At 37.3% G+C, this 17,892-nt stretch overlaps 1 protein-coding gene across 1 annotated transcript; it reads left to right on the forward strand.

Annotated features, from left to right (window-relative positions):
- The first annotated feature begins 1,870 nt into the window (after positions 1-1,870).
- Positions 1,871-16,283, forward strand: CHODL (chondrolectin). Its single transcript, XM_005877431.2, has 7 exons — positions 1,871-1,988; positions 4,522-4,831; positions 5,132-5,289; positions 9,046-9,132; positions 11,137-11,239; positions 13,279-13,357; positions 16,205-16,283. Exons 1-7 carry the CDS (start codon positions 1,871-1,873, stop codon positions 16,205-16,207), a joined length of 858 nt encoding a protein of 285 aa, XP_005877493.1. The 3' UTR covers positions 16,208-16,283.
- The last annotated feature ends 1,609 nt before the right edge of the window (positions 16,284-17,892 follow it).

A 17,892-nucleotide genomic window follows, 5' to 3' on the forward strand; every position in this document is an offset into this window, starting at 1 on the left:
CCTGAGTTCACCACTTGTGAGCTGTGTGAATTTGGGGAAATTACTTGACTTTCAAGGAGCTGTGAGACGGACCCCGCGTGGCCAGCCCTGTGCCTGGAGCTGAGGCCACCTACGGGAAAACACATTATTATTATTTTTTTTCTAGCTGAACAGCCTATATCACCAGGAGAGATATTTTCCTAATTTACCCAAAGGCATGGATTATGCTAACTTTGAGGCCCTGCATATTAAGCTCTTGATAAATGTCAGGCTACTATTATGATTCTTATTTCTTTAAGAGTCATAACCACTCTCACTTTTTTTAAAATATATTTTTTTATTGATTTCAGAGAGGAAGGGAGAGGGAGAGAGAGAGAGAGAGAGAGAAACATCAATGATGAGAGAGTATCATTGATCAGCTGCCCCCTGCTGGGGCTAGAGCACGCAACCCAGGCATGTGCCCTTGTCTGGAATCAAACCCAGGACCCTTCAGTATGCAGGCCAACGCTCTATCCACTGAGCCAAACCAGCCAGGGCCACTCTCACTTTTTAGGAAAGAAAGCATTAATGTCCTCAATGTCCCCACAGTTCAAGTCGAACTCTGGGATTCCAAGCCAGTTCTGATTGATTGAATGCTTGCAATCTTGAGTCACACAAATGGTTTACCATTTGTTATTTAGATCTTGATTTTAAATATTAGAATTTTTTAATTAAAAAAGGAATCTCATTTCCTTGTCAGGAAGCGTGTGGTATTTCCTAGCTGGAGAAGTAGGGCTTGCAGCTGCACCACCATTCAACAAATGACCCAAGACTGCCGTTTTGTTTTGTTTACCAATGTAGGAAATGGATTCCAGCACATCTTAGTAGTGCACTATGCAGCTCATTGCATCATACAATCTCTGCTGCAAAAATGAAGGTTATTATTACAAAACATTTTTATAAGGAAAATTCTTAAGAAGTTGGTGTAATATTGAACCCTGAAAGCAGAACATGGAATCCATAGCTTTCCCTTTCTTTCTAGTTTGAAAGTGTCAGCATTGCCATCAGAGGTCATGTGACACTGTATATTGTAGTATCAGCATACTTAGTGTGATTTTGAGGGGACTAAGAAAGAATGATGAAAAACAAATTCGTTCGTGCAATTCTGATAAAATGTTTGAAATCCAGTCAGTCTCTGGTTTGGGTTTATCATGTAAATCCTCTTTTGTACAACTTTTTCTGGGCCACCTAAGGTAGGCCATAACTGAACAATAGGAATTCATAAAATGTCTTGTACATTTTACTGAATAATGGGATATAAATTCAATATTGAGTTAATATCGATAATATATGATTATAGTATGAGGTCTAAGGAAAATGTTATTACTTTCCTAGCACACTGACGACTCACCTGTCAGAAAGTTAATACATATAAGCAAAATAACACCAAGATCCCTTTCTGTTCAGGAAGAAGAAAGTAAAGTGCAATGCATTTATGAGTTTGGCCCCACTTTTACATTATTGCCAAAAGTATTGAAAACTCTGCCAATGTTTAGCTCTAAAGGAATTTTAATGACTAAGAAAAAAAGACAAAGTCATATATTCATGGAAGTAGTAGCATAGTCTTGGCTCTGATATTGATCGGAATGTTTATTTTAATAGGCAATCCTGAGAATGATCTCTAAATAAAAGTTCCCGGGTACATATGTAGGTGTGTGTGTGTGAAACCAATAGATGTAGGCTCCTAGGTAGAAGGTCTTTTCTCCCTCTTGTAAATAAGCCAACAGGCAAAGGATATTTCTCACTACAGATGCTAAGTAACATTTAGTAAATTATTGTTAGATAGTATCAAGTTAGCCTTCATGTAGCAAAAGCTGTTACACTGTTATCTGAGTATTTACCTGAATATGTAATGGGTAGTAGACTAGTCGATAGAAGGTTAGATGAAGTAGATGGAATAGATGGAAGATTAGAACTCCTGTATTTCAAAGCGGTGGGTGGAAGATTTTATCTGAATATAACATTTAGAAGTACGAGAAAAGGAAATTCTCTCTGTGGTCTCACAGAATGAGAAGGGAGGGAACCATAATGGTTCTCTAGGAATATTAGCCTTTACAGAAGTGGGAAAAGTTGCTTCCCGCAGATCCGTATTAATGGGACTTTTCTGGGAATCAGGGCAACATCTGTTTCCCAGCTGTTGGGAGTTCCACTGCATTACAGGGCAATGTGGTAAGCTGAAATGACAGCGAGCAGTTCAATAGCTACTTCTTTTGCTGCAACATGGACTGAGTTTGCCTGAGAAGGTGGAAATCAGTAGTGAAGTACAATTGGATGTAAAGAAATTTACAGCATCAGCTTTAACTGACTATGATATATGTATAGCATTAAAAAACTGCAATGTTTCCATAATTTCATGGAAACTGCCATGCTAGATCTGAACTGTTAGTGACTTTTCAGTGCAAAATCTGTGGACACAGTTGATATTCAATCAATACACTTTGGAGTCAATGTCTATCTGTAGTTGGTAATTGGCCACTGTCCCTATTCTCAGAGAGATCCCTGCAATGCAGCCACACGGTCTCCACCCCCTGGCCCAGGACTCCTGGACCACTCCATCAGCCACAGCCACAGCCACAGCGAGCATCAGATTGGTTCTCATCCAGGGCCTGGGCAGTATTAGTTGTTAATTATTTTAAATATAACCCCTGCCTATGGATTTTCTCTTATTATTATTATTTCTCTACAGACTGACATTTATACTTGGCTAATAGCTAAGAGTGTCATTAGGAATTTTCTCATGACACCAAAAGCTGTCATGCATTTAATTAGAAGCGCTATCTTCATTTTATAAATAAGTTTAGTCTCATCATTTTTGTACCCTCATCATAAATAATAAATATGTGCTGCATATATTTTTAATATAGGAAAGATAATGAGCAGAGACTTTTGGCATACAAATCATACATATGAATCCTCTGAATGTGTATATATTTGTTATATAAATAACTTTTACTTATTAAAACTTCTGGCTAATCAATTTTTTTTTTAATTTGGCGTTTTGACATCTTGCAAAACAATCTTGTTGGACAAGGTTAATATTTTAAAAGAACTGGAATCAAATCCAAGACTGAGATTTCTCAGAATGAAAAACTAAACAAATTGAAACCTCAAGGGAATGCAGTTGAGAGATATTTTGAAACTTAGAAGTATGTAAAGGATGCAGAAGATGAAAATGGAAACAGAGCTTGATTTAAAAATATAGACATGAAAATCACTAGGCTTCATGGCATTTTTAGCATATTACCAGAAGTAAAAATATAGGCATAAAATCACGAGGTTTAATAGCATTGTTAAAATATTACCAGAGACACTTTTTAATAATGAAGTCATCTCAAAACCTAATAATAGACTAGGAGAAAATTTTTTTAAATAACAATTGTGCTAGAATCAATCATTGGGACTTCCATAATCATCTCTCAAGGAAAGTTTCTGACGGATTTGTCCATTTGAAGTCTCTTTAATTCCGGTTTCCCGAGGGCATTCATACCTGCCTGCTATTTTTCATTAACAAATAGTTGGGGCAGTCTGCTAATTTGTTCATATGATTCAATGTGTTGCTCCTGGGTCCAGATCAGGGTTAATGAGACAGAGGACAACTGGCTGTCATTTTATTAGTTGGCTGCTCTCTGCTTGTGTCAAGTTATTGGATGCCTGTCACTCAAACACTGTTGTGAGGTGAATGGCCTTGTGCTGATTTCCGCTCCCTCCTGCCTCTGCGTGTGATCAGAGGTGATCAGTTGCTGACTCGGGGAGAAGGGATGTGCTACCAGCACTGGCTCGGTGTGATACACTGTGATTAAGAGTGTAAACCTGCGATGCTTTATTTTGTTCCCAGTGTTTAAGTACAATAACACCTCCAGCCCCCATAACTGGCAACTTTTCTGGCTCAGATACAAAATTAAATACACAGTGAAAAAAGCCTTCAATCTCAAGAGAAATAATGTTCATGCAGATGAACCATAAGAAAGCAGTAAAACTTTCTGCTTAATTTCTTAGCATAAAGTCATTTCACTTAATTTTACATAAAATAGTATGATAGTCTATTTGCCAAGGCTAAACCTAAGCTGAAATCAGACAAAGACTAAGTAGGTCATGGGCAGCAGGTTGGAGATAAGGAACAGGGACAGAGAGGGGTTCCTGGCAGTTTGTGAAGTTGACAACCAGAGGTGAGAGGTGAACCAAAGAAGATAATGAGAAACAAAACAGCTTGACCATTGGAGAGAGTTTGTATCATCTTGCTTACATGTTTGGGGGTAAAACGGGGGAGGGTGTAAATAAAATATTCCATTGCTGGTAGAGTTAGCTAAGTCCCATACACTATGGCTTCATTATGACCTGATATGATCATGCCTATTCAGTTGACATCAGGAAAATTCATTCTGCTTAATATGTAGGCGTATGTGAAATTCAATTTTGAGAGTGGTTTTTAAATCAAACTTTTTGTTTTGTTGCCTATGTGTTTAAGTCATCTGATGTTCGTTCGTTTGTTTGCTTGCTTTTCAGGCCAAAAGGTGTGTTTTGCTGACTACCAGCACCCCTGCTACAAACTGGCCTATTTCCAGGAACTGTCCAGCCGAGTGAGCTTCCAGGAGGCGCGCCTGGCTTGTGAGAGTGAGGGGGGAGCCCTGCTCAGCCTGGAGAACGCAGCAGAACAGAAGTTGATAGAAAGCATGTTGCAAAACCTGACAAAACCAGGCACAGGGATTTCTGATGGCGATTTCTGGATAGGCCTCTGGAGGAGTGGAGAGGGGCAAGCGTCTGGTGCCTGCCCAGACCTCTACCGCTGGTCTGATGGCAGCAGCTCCCAGTACCGGTGAGTCGGCTCCTGGGGGAGATTTCTCTTCCCTGTAGGATGTCAGAATAGAACAGGTGACATCGCTTAAAAGTGTTCCTGTTGCTCTATACAGAGTAGGACAAGAGTAGGTTTTCAGTATGTGGAACACAGTTCTGGTGTTACTATTTATTAATCATTGTGTTGTTTTATTAGTCATTGTATTATTATTAATCATTGTATTATTATTTATTAATTAATGCATTGTTATTTATTAATTACTGCATTATTTTTCTGCACGAACAATTGTAATCCTACTTTTGCTGCACCCTTTATTTCCAGAAACTGGTATGCTGATGAACCTTCCTGTGGAAGTGAAAAGTGCGTTGTGATGTATCATCAACCTACGGCCAATCCTGGCCTTGGAGGCCCCTACCTTTACCAGTGGAATGACGACAGGTGCAACATGAAGCACAATTACATCTGCAAGTATGAACCAGGTAGGATGTATTGTAAACTGACATTAACAGATGTTGTGCCTATCTGCTTGTATTGTCTTATCTGTAAGCTTTGCTACCTTTGGCTCTTTTTATTTTTCTTCTGTGAAACATCACTGTACTCTGCAGCTTGCCCTGTCATGCAGTGTACTGAAGCACACTGTGGGCCACAGGACAAGCTGCCACAGAGTTAGGACCAGAGTACCTAGAGACTATAGAAACTAGCATCACTAGAAATAGAAACTACAGTCACTAGAAATAGAACTAGGGAGTACCCAGGAACATCTGGGAAGGTGTCTTTAAGAGGAAATAATCATTTCCAAGATTAAGGTCAAATTGTGTTTGAAAAGTAAACATCTATTTTAAAATATCTCTCTATATAAAAGCCTAAGCGATGAAATTACCGAACGACCGAACTCCCGGTCACTATGACATGCACTGACCATCAGGGGGCAGATACTCAATGCAAGAGCTGCCTCCTGGTGGTTAGTGCACTCCTATAGCCAACCTCCGAGGCCAGCCAACCTCCCGCAACCCCTCCCTCTGGCCAGCTAACCTCCTCTGGCTCCTTCCCCCGGCTGGCCAACCTCCCGCAGCCTCGATGGGCCCTGATCGCCAGTCAGGCCAAGGGACCCCATCTGTGCACGAATTCATGCACTGGGCCTCTAGTTTTAAATATTTAGTATGGTGTGTGTGAAGGAGGTATGTCACCAAAGCACCTATAGATTTACACATCTGAGCAACAGTTCTTTGGGTGATCATCTGGGGAATTTAAGGGATCAAAGGAACATTACCTTATGATTTCATGGCATGATTCTTGACACATGCTCTTCAGTGAATATCAAACTGGTCATAGCTCATTGAACCAATAATCATGAAAAAAAGTAGGGACGTGTGCCATGTTCTTGCTGTGATCCTCATTCTTTGAAATATGCCTCCTTAATCAGCTTTTGCTTCAAGTCTCTAATTCGTTGCCCTATGCAGCTAATGAGAAGATTACATTGACCTAAGCTACCGCAGTGTAGTTTCCTATGGAAATAGTGATTTGAATTACTTTGAATAAGACAGCTCAACTGAATTGATATTTGACCAAAAGAGAGATTAATCAAAACTGTATAAACTCGTTTTTAAAAATAACTTAAGAAAGTCAAATTAGATACTTAGGCTTTGGGGTTTCTTTTGGTGCTATTTGTCTCCTCAGTGTTTGGAAATACATTTTAACTCTTCTGTCTACTTGACCTCATGTACTCATGGAAGGCAATCATAATCAAGTGCTGCTATTTCCATTATTCTCTTGAAATTACATGATTCCTTTTTCTCATAAGACCATGAAGCACAAGGGATTAGTTGAATTAGATTTACTCCTCTGTCATGTTTATCCTGCTCTTGAGTGTATTAGCCAACTTTCTTTCCCTGGTGAGTTTATTCTTTAGCAGCCCCTAGGTTGCTAAATTCATCATTATCCTTTTAGAAGCCTTTACAAAGCTAAATCTGTTACACTTTTATGGTTTTTATCTTCTTTTTTTTTCTTAAAAATATAAAGTTGAAATTCTCTGGTAGTTTCTATTTGCAACTGTATGTACTCAAAACAGATTATAACAGATTATAATCTGTTAATATAAACAGATTATATTATAAAATCTTCTTAATACAATATTGTCTTCTTCTCTGACAATATTTATTCTTCTTTTATTTTTTTAAATATATTTTTATTGATTTTTTACAGAGAGAAAGGGAGAGGGATAGAGAGTTAGAAACATCAATGAGAGAGAAACATCGATCAGCTGCCCCCTGCACACCTCCCACTGGGGATGTGCCCGCAACCCAGGTACATGCCCTTGACCGGAATCGAACCTGGGACCCCTCAGTCCACAGGTGAACGCTCTATCCACTGAGCCAAACCAGTCAGGGCTTCTCTGAGCTTTTAGATGAAAAATTTGACCTAAGTGTATTTGTTTATTTTATTTTATTTGTTTATTTTGGCCTTCATAGTTACATTATTCAGAACACTATAATCTCAGAATCTTCTTGACTTGTTTTGTATTAGATAATCTAGGTTTATATTACTCATGAAGAGCATTATAGACATAAAATTATTTTTTCCTTTATCTCCTATATTCTACCTAAATCTTCAAATATTTATACTTTGTGAACTTATGGTTAGCTTTCTAGTGGTGAGGGACTTGGAGGATTAAGCAGTGGGCCTACTTAAAATTTATAAATTATAACACAAATTATTTTGAACTATAATTATTTCTCTAACTATACCAGAACTACTGTTTAATTTGGACTTAGTCTTCTCTTTCTGCTCCAACATACCATCTAAGCATGACTAATCATATTTAAAGTGAATAATTTACTTCTGAGTTTGCCTATTCTCTTCGCCATCATTTTTGTTATTGTCCAAAGAGCTGCATATCTATTCTATAGGTCTACCAATGTTACCCAATGCACTTTTATGGAGATATGTCTGAATCTAATTTTTGTATTTACTAAATTGCACTATATACTCTTGTTCTTAGACATTAAAAATAACATGTATGGAATTATGTTTCTAAAATGTCATTATTTAATCAGCAACTGCATTAAATTAAAATTTATTAAAATTATTTAATAGATAATTTTCTGTGTTAAGATGAGTTCTGTGTTAAGCAATTACATAATATCTGTATTATTTGTTCAGCAAATACCAGTTGAGATAGGCGTAGAGTGCCTAACTGAATTCTGCAGAAGAATGAGTGTAGGGTAGGACTGTATCTGAAACCTAGTGGAGCCTATTAAAGGGTCAGGGTGAAATATGTTCATAAGGATAGTAAATATTATTACAGGATGGTATATGATTAAACTCCCAATGAATAGAGACTATGTGGTCAATCAGAGTACTAATCATTACATTGAAATGATTTACTATTCTGAAATGAATATAAGATGCTGCATATGAGCTTTTCTTTGCATCACTTGACAAAAATAAATAGGAAATTATATTTTTGGAACAAATAAAAATAAATTTACAGGGAATTTTCTTAATAATTTAATATAGTCACTGAACTATTAATTTAACAAATAAGACCTAGAAAAAATTACGTGATAGAGCAGTACCAGGTCCTAGTAAGATTTTCAGTATCTTTTACGGGCATGGAATTGAGGAGATCTCATCTCATAGAACCAGGGAAAGAAATAACTCACAAGCCTTAGTTTATTAGCATATTTTAAAAAGAGGTAGACACTATTAGAAATAATATCTAATAATGGCATTATTTGTATAGGATAGAAATGTGCTTAGAACATTATTTGAGTCATCAATTCCAAATGCAATCCATATGGAATCTCCTGCTGACTATTATTGTGAGGAGGAACCTAAATATTACACTGATATTAGTACCAAAATCATCTTTGCTTGCTGTTGAATTGCAGTTAGTGGATCACAGTCCCATGGTCACTGCTTCTTGGTTATCTTTGCCTGGCTTCGTGCCTGCTTTGATATTACTGTCTGTAGACATGCTGTTGATTGCTAATGTGGTTATGGTTGCAAGGATTCACCAAGTGGATGCTTGATTTAAAGATAATTAAATGTTGACTTTCTAGTTAGATAATTTCAAGTAAATTTGGAATTCAAAATATAATTCTTAGCTGTAAGTTGTTCAGAAGTGAAAACTGATGTTTATATGGTTTTATAATAAACTTTTATTTTCATCTATTTGTATTTCTCGTGTTGATCACTACATATGATCATATGATGTCTGTACTTATTATCTAAAGAGATCAAGCCAACAACTCCTGGAGAGAAGACTTACTTTACAAATCAACCAGAAGACACCCATCAAAATGTGGTTGTTACTGAAGCAGGTAATTCGTTCTTGTGTCTTTAAATCCTCTATGGAGAACAGAAACTGTTTGTTTAAACTCTGCTTTTACTTGGCCCCAACTTTTCTTGTTGCTTGGTGAAATGGTGCACTAAATATGGGCCTATGGACATTTACTTTTGAACTAGGTTAGAACAACTGGTGCTAAGCTAGTTTTTGCATACAAGAACCTGTTTTGTTTTCTTCTGATTGGTTATGTAGCCAGCGCCAAACTAAGTAACCCCCATTACAATCTGAACCTACAAGGAACTTCCCCAAAAACATATAGGAATTATGATGTAAATTTGCACATGCAGTGGCCTGCCAACAGTGTTGTGCTGGTAAATGTTTAAGGATTGGCCAGGGTGAGGTGGGTATAAAATAAAAAGAGATCAACCAAAGAACTTGTGTGCATGTATGCATAATCCATGGACACAGACAGTAGGGTGATGAAAGCCTGGGGCTGGTCTAGAAGAGGTCAATGGGGGAAAGAGGGGGGGCATAGGTAATATTTTCAACAATAAATATTAAAAGAAAAACAAAACAAAACAACTGATTTGTAGACTTTGGGATTTTCTGATGTAAATACTCCCTGGCTGTTTTCAAGCTACCAAAGTGACATCACCGAACAGCAAGGTGGGAAGAATGCAAGCAATGATCTCGCAACCCAGCTGCCTCCAACATACTACTGTCTGCAAAAGAAACAATGAAATCCCAGTGCAGATGGCATGTTAGTTAGAAATCATTTTAGCCTGGCCTTATGCCAGTTGGACAGGAATGGTGACTTATTCTAGCTGCTTTTTGAGGATTGAGTCAAAGACCCAAAGTCTCAAAATCTTTCCACAGGCCATCCAAAATCCAAGAAAGAGTGGGGAATACTGTCTCTTTTTCTTTACTAACACAGATGAGGGATCATGATGGTATTTGGAAAAGGGAAAACATATTTTGTGAATTTTTAAAATTCTTGAAGTCACCTGTTACCTGTTGGAGGCTCAGGAATTGATGAAAATATATTATCTTCAAATTGCCCCATCCTTGGACCTCAGCTAATATACTGTCTCATGTTAACAAAGGGAGTGATATGTAGTTAAATGGATAGTTTGCTTTGGTTGGTCCTCTTTGGCCAGAATTATTTAGATTAATAATGATGTCTGCTTTTGATTGGCTAGAAAATAAATGCATAGTTTTCAATTTGTTTTTCCTGTATGAATATGATGTGAAAGCTTAGTGCGCTTCATTTTTCAGATGCCTGATTTTAAACCATTCAGAACATCTAAACCTAAGTAAAGATAATCAGTAAATAATTACATTAGGGATATTTTCCCCCTATGACATTGATGAAATGTTCAATAAACTCATGCTATCTGGGACTTCAATTTTTTATTTTACTGAGAATACCCAACACGATCAAGTGTGATGGAACAGGATTAAAAATGATTCAGTTTTAGAATTTAATTAAGAGCAAGTCTTCATGCCTCTGAAGGTTTGTGTTGCTGGGTTATGATTATATCATCAGTTAATATTTACATATTTTGGTGTAATGCCAAGGAGTCTTGCATATCATCATGGCACTGAGCTTATTGGTTAAGATAATTATGTATCCAATAAATGAACAGTTCTTTTAATAATGATTGTTATTCTTTAATAATCAGTGCTTGGATCTCTAAATAAGAACTAAGAAGGATTAGTGAAGTGAGATAGCTAAGATCATGAATACATTATGAAAACTAGCCCTATCTGAATAGCAGATTTAATAGTACTTTTGGAAATATGGACACTGAATAGGAGCATGACAACCAATGCAGTATGATTTTGTTTTTGAGTTTTAACAAACATGAATATATTATGTCATTCGGCTATTTAGTACTGAGGGAAAGAACCTTGTTGAGAATCTATTTATTGATAATAGTTTTATTTTACCTTAAATTCTGGGAAAACTTTTTATATAACTTTGGTGTTAGAATTCTGCTTCAGCTGTTTTTTTACACTGGCTGTTTTACATTTGTAGGCATAATTCCCAATCTCATTTATGTTGTCATACCAACAATACCACTGCTCTTATTGATACTGGTTGCTTTTGGAACCTGCTGTTTCCAGATGCTGCATAAAAGGTAAATAATTCATATATGTAAAGGTACCTCGAAAAGTTTTAAATTAGCCTAAAATTATATTTTTGATTTGCCTTAAGAAAGTTCTGATTTTTGTATCTGTCAGTACCAATGCAGTATATACAATCTAGTAAGATATACCTTTTCATAGGATTCATGTATCATCTCATTCCATCCTCACAAGCCATATGAAGTAGGTACCCTTTAGTTTCTATTTTTCAGTTGAGAAGATGGTGGCTTAGGTGGGTTACATGCTTTGCCTTGGGGCTCATAGCTAGTGTATGTGCTGGATCTGAATGCTTGCAAGCTTGCAACATATACAACTATACTGTCCCTTGTTTATTAAATATAAGCATTAATGCTAAACCTTTCAATCTTGACCTCAAGTTGAATGAAAGACTTGATTTTTGGGTAGGTGTACTTTGTAGTATTTTTTCTAAATTTCAAGTCATAGCCTATTTTATTTCAAAAGGATCTTTTAAGTATAGGAAATAAAGCACACTGGTAAAAATAGGTCACTTTTTGGTTGGCAGCTTGAAATAAAATGACACATTTTAATAGCCAGATTCTTAGGAACATTCTTTTTAAGAATATATATATTTTTTATTTCAGAGAGGAAAGGACATAGAAACATCAATAATGAGAGAGAATCATTGATCGGCTGCCTCCTGCATTCCCCACACTGGGGATCAAGCCCACAGCCTGGGCATGTGGCCTGACCGGGAATTGAACTGTGACAACCTGGTTCATAGGTTGACGCTCAACCACTAAGCCATGCTGGCCGGACTTAGTAGCATTCTTTTATATCTGTTTATCCATACCCTTGAGTTAGAGATAAAATTTTTTCCATGTGTATCAATTTGTCAATTCAATTAAAATAATTAATATAGGAAATATAAATATGTATGGAAGGAAAAAGGAAAAGATGTTGGATTTAAATAAGAATGTTTGTTAGAATAGACTAGACCAGCGATTTTCAACCAGTGTGTTGCAAGAATTTTTAAAATATGCATTACCACACTATTTAGTCAGGGGCACTGACTTCTTTTCCCTTAGATTGTAAAAAAAAAAAAATGACAATGGTCAACACAACAATAGCTGTCTGGTGTGAATGAATAAAAATTTGAAATATTTTTTTGTCATATTGGCAAAAAATAATTTTTGGTGTGCCACCGACTGTTAGTAATTAGTTTGTATGTGCCATGAAATGAAAAAGGTTGAAAATTGCTGGACTAGACATCTATATCAGAGTGTTTCTAATAGAAATTGATTAGAATTCGCCCATCATTTTTTTCTTTTGATGTTAATTTTTCTTCTTCTTTTCCTGAAATAAACCCTAAAGAATCCACTAAGTAAAAAAGTCCCAGAGAAACGTTAAATAGATGTAAACTCTAATGTTCACATAAATTTAAAAAAGGATCCAACCTATGATTTACTGGCTTTGTAAGTAAGACATTTTGAATAATAATAATAATAAATAGCCAGGCCAGTATGGCTCAGTAATTGAGCATCAATCTATGAACCAGGAGGTCACGGTTCAATTTCTGGTCTTAAATGGTTTTTCAATATCTTGTACAGAATAAAGACAGTAGTCATATCTAGCTTCTTCCCTTAATTCCTAAGACTGTGGAAAGATGATTTATCATTATGGAAAGCAGTGATGTAGAGGGAGGATTGGATATCAATCCCCCATAACCCAGCCAAACTGTTAAGGAAGAGCTGTAAATAACAAGTCAGCTTGAAAAAAAATAACTTGAAAAATATTATGTAGATCTTCTCACTTCTAAGATAAATATTTCTAAAGTTCCAATAACTGAGTTTTCTCTAAAGTTTGTTTGCCTTCTTCCAAATAGTGTGTGTTAGAGATTCTATTCATTCAAAAGTCTTCCAGGTTTTCCCATCTTGAAGATCTGTGGAGTTTTCATTGTTTGAAATTCTCAGAGTGAAAAAAATAAACCAAAATAGAGTACCTCTAGGTGCCGGAATTAGCTGTAGTGGTCAATTCATTCGTTCTTAGATGCTCCCCTTTTCCTTTCTTCCAGGAAAGCAAGGAGAAACTTCATCAAGGACTCAACTCCATTATCATCTGAGTGCCTTGCAGAAAATTTAAATTCCAACCTGGTACACATGATGGTTTCTATCATTCCATGTCATGTTCAAAATAATAGCTCTTGTTTCCTTAACTAGTAGTAACTCTTAAATACAATACGAATGCTATACAAAAACTACAGTAATAGCCCTAACTGGTTTGGCTCAGTGGATAGAGCATCAGCCTGCGGACTGAAAGGTCCCAGGTTCGATTCTGGTCAAGGGCATGTACGTTGATTGTGGGCACATCCCCAGTAGGAGGTGTGCAGGAGGCAGCTGATCAATGTTTCTCTCTCATTGATGTTTTTAACTCTATCCCTCTCCTTTCCTCTCTGTAAAAAATCAATAAAATATATTAAAAAAACTACAGTAATAATCACATCACCTTTTTCACCATTAAAAAATATTTCATGTTTTTCATCAACTTTGTTTGATTTATTTTCCTTTCTAGATGACTTCATAGATATAGATGTGTTGATCTTACTTATTTAGATGCAAATCTCCAAAACATATATATGGAACATACTATTTTATTAGTAACAAATTCACAGTTAAGTTGAAGTCATTTAGGTAATATTATAAAAATATATTGCTCAGGCTTATTTAGGAAGAATTCCTTTTTTTCCCCCTTAAGGAGTTCTGCAAGGTCAGGTAGAGAGAGTGAAAGGATGGGTAGAAGGCAGACCTGCGGTGATTGGAGAGGGTGCTGTTGGGAGGGTCTGTGGGAGGAAGGAAGTAAAGAGCACGGTACACAGAAACAGGAAGTGGTTAGTTGTGCAGGTGAGGGCTCATTCTCAGGAAACTAGATCAAAAGGAATCTAGAGCTTGATCAGTAGTCTGGAATAGGATGGTGGGTATGCTTAGGAACAGGCTCTTTGCAGGAGCCTAAGAAATGGACATTTTATGGAGAGTTGAAGATAGCACAGCCCAGCCGAGGCACAGGCTGGAAATGTGGGCCGGAACTCTACATCTGATGAGAGTGAAGATCAATCTCAGATCTAGGGAAACTCAGATACCCATAAATTATCAGCACCTGAATCTACATTGTTTTCAGAGACTGAAACAATAATTAAACTTCCAGGGATTAGGTGTCTTAATTGTAGGACCACAAAAACTGATGGGAAGAGGAGAATAGAAAGGTTCTTATACTTAGGAGAAAAGCACTATTTTGATGATTTGGCATTCAATACAGCATATGCTAATGGAGGAATATTCAAAAAGCAACATTTCAAAAATCATATTCCAAGGAAAATGAAGATTTAATGGTGATTACAATGAAAATGTTGGCATTGTGTCAGACATACTTGTGTGTGTGCGTGTGTGTGTGTGTGTGTGTGTGTGTGTGTGTCTGAATTCTAAACTATGACGAATCCAACAGAGAACCATCTATTTTATTTTATTTTCATAATTTCATATGAACTGTTTGCAATCTTCACATGCTGGAATAATCTAGGATTTTTTGTAAGAATGAAAAAGTAGGCTGGTGAGAGAAGAAGGACACTTTTAATTATTTTTTCTTTTTGGTTTTCTGATTGAGTGATATTTTCAACTGTCTTCTAATTCACTGATTCAATTCTCAGCTTCCCCTAATCTGCTGTGTATTCCTACCAATGTGTTCTTTATTTGTGTTATATCATTCTTTAACTCAGACTGTTCCTTTTTCATAGTTACTATATCTTTTTTCATGCTGTTGAGCATTTTTATCATCATTACTCTGAACTCTGTTTCAGATAAATTTCTTATCTCTGCTTCATTTATCTCTTCTGGAGAATTCTCTAGTTCTTTCATTTGGGGATTGTTTCTTTGTCTTCCCATTTTGGCTCTCTGTTTGGGTTTGTGATCCTCTACACCTCTCAATCGTGAATGCAGGAAGGTGTTAAAGGCTGTTTCTGACTAATTAGATCAGGCAAAGACTCAAAGCCTCCAGAGACCGCTTCTGCCTACAAACTAATAGTATTCCAACTTGAATTGCCCCCCCCCCCAGGCAATTGTCTTTAGGTGTGGCAGAGTTTTTTCAACAGGATGGGGCAGTTGCTTATGCCTGGAGGCTAATTGTTACTTTTAATCTCTTAGTGGCCTCAGGGCAAGGTGTTTTCCAATAGGGTGTGTCAACTGTCTTCCCCCACAAGCAAGGCAAATGTTTATGTGGGAAAGATGTTCTCTGCTGTGTGAGGGAATAACTCAGCCCAGGAAACTTGGGGTGTCTGCCTTCTGGGTTCAATCCCCTAAATCTCCAGTCTTGGCTTCTGCTCTCACAGCTCTAGTCCACTTCACCCTCCTTCTGCCAGAGCACAAGGTGGGTGGCTCCACAGGGAATTTTGTATGTTGGCCCTTTAAGAGGGTGCCTGAATTTTCAGCTGTTACTCTCTGGCAGACAGGGTCCCACTGCTTTTCACAGCCAGATGTTATGTGGGTACCCTCCTCAGTTTTGGTGCTCTCTGCTGTAGGGCCCAGCTTGGGGATTAGATCCCAGAGTTCTCAGTGGCACTACTCCCCTCCATCCCCTCCTCCACCTCCCACAGCTGAGAAAACTCTCTGGGACTTCAGTTGTTGTCTGTGGGCACCCGGCCAGCCCTTTCACGCCTTTGCCCCTCCTACCAGTCTCTATGCATTCTCCACTTTTGGTCCCCAGGTGTCTGGGTTATCTCCTGCGAGTTTTCTGTTGATTATTCAGGAAGTTTTTCTATATTTTAGTTGTAATACCAGTTTGTTCCTGGGAGCATGTCTGTGCAGCATCCACTTACTCTGCCACCATTTTCAATCTCTAGAAGGACACTTTTACAATAAGGCTCTGAGATGCATACCTCCACTTGGACCAAGACATGCCCAGTTTGATAAGGAATCTCCTACATTGAACTTATTTCTTCTTATGTTTTTCAGTAAAGGAAGGACAAAAACTAGCCCAAACCAGTCCACACTGTGGATTTCAAAAAGCACGAGAAAAGAAAGTGGCATGGAAGTCTAAAAACTCATTGACTGGCTCCAGAAAAGAAAACAGAGGTTTGTATAAGGAATGGTATCAGAACCTTAGCTTGGAATGGCTTGAAATCTCAGAGGATCTGCAAGATGAACTGTAAGCTCCCTCTTGAGGCAAATATTAAAATGAGTTTTCTATGTTTATTTCATTCACAAAATACGCTGTGCTAATAATGGAGTGAGACATGCTTATTTTGCAAAATGATGCACCCAAACTTCAAGTAAGTGGAATGGGCCATGCGGATAAACTTGCTGTCAACACATCGGCAGTATGTGTGTCAGAAGCAGTTATTTTTGTTCCTTTTACTTTTCATAAGTTGTAATCTAGTTACTGTAATGTAAATTGTATTGAAATTTACGGTGTGCAAATATATTTTACCTTTACGTAAGTGTTTGATAAAAATGGACTGTTCTAGTATTTATTTTTATGGTGTTTCATTTTTCAATACATGCTGTTTTAATTAAAGAAATTTATCACTGTGGTCGACTGAATTCACAAACATAAATATATTACATAGGAAAAAGTTTCCTTTCTAGAAATGGTTCATCTTTCAGTTTCTCTGCTTTGGATCAGACAATGTGTAGGAGATCTCTTCAGAAATAAGAAGTTATTTCATTAACTGTGGTATAAATCCACACAAATATTTTACTTAGAGGCAAGAATTGTCTAAGTTCAATTGTGCAAGACATGTGCCTTACAATTATTTTTAGTTTAAAATTCAGCAGATTTTGTAATAACTTTGTTAATAACTGTATAAATGATATACTCAATCTAGAACGAAAATAGTGGTATATACATTATAAATCATATGTCTTCACATGTTGCCTATATAACCACAAGTAGCTCGCTGAGGGCTCTGGAATCAATTTGGTCCCTCCCTTGACCACAAAACAAAGGGTTGTTTGGGGTTTGGGAATAAAACTGGAGGCAGATAGCTGCATCGTTTGTCTAAGGTTTTCTTCTAGCTCTGATTTGCCTCTCTCAGCAAATGCAGGGGTTTTACAGTTGGGACCAGGTGAGTGGTCACATTGGTGTGGAGGTAAGCACAGTACACTCACATTTCAGCGAGGAAAGAAAGTATGAGTTAGTGTGAAAAAACGACTGGAGGGCATGGATGATCACTGTTCATTGTTAAGGCTTTGGCTGGGAGAGTAAATTGGGGCCCTTCTGTCTTATCCCCTGGTTTCTTCAATGCTTGTGGCTTCTTCTTCTCAAGAGAGAGCTGTAACTATCTGGTCTTCACATGTCCCTGTGCTCCTTTGAACCAAATAAAAAGTTCTTGTTTCTGAAGAATGAGCGTTCGTGTCGTCTAAATCTCTCAAGTGGACAAAATACACCTATGTTTGCATCAGTACATGAAGATGAGAACAAGTTACTGTTTAAGGGTGGTGAGAATGAAAGTGGTGGTTATAGAGCATTTTAAACCTCAGCTTTTTCCAGACAGTCCTTTTCCATTAATCAAGAGATCTCACTAAGGCAGTTCACAACTAGAGTTGGTTGACAAGACTAAAAGGCAAAATAGAAATTAGTGGGCATTGGCCCCTCTTCAGCTGCCTAGACACTGAGGGAATGGGCAGCTGCATCCTAGGCT

The sequence above is a fragment of the Myotis brandtii genome, unplaced genomic scaffold, assembly GCF_000412655.1.
Source record: "Myotis brandtii unplaced genomic scaffold, ASM41265v1 scaffold52, whole genome shotgun sequence".
Lineage (NCBI taxonomy): Eukaryota > Metazoa > Chordata > Mammalia > Chiroptera > Vespertilionidae > Myotis > Myotis brandtii.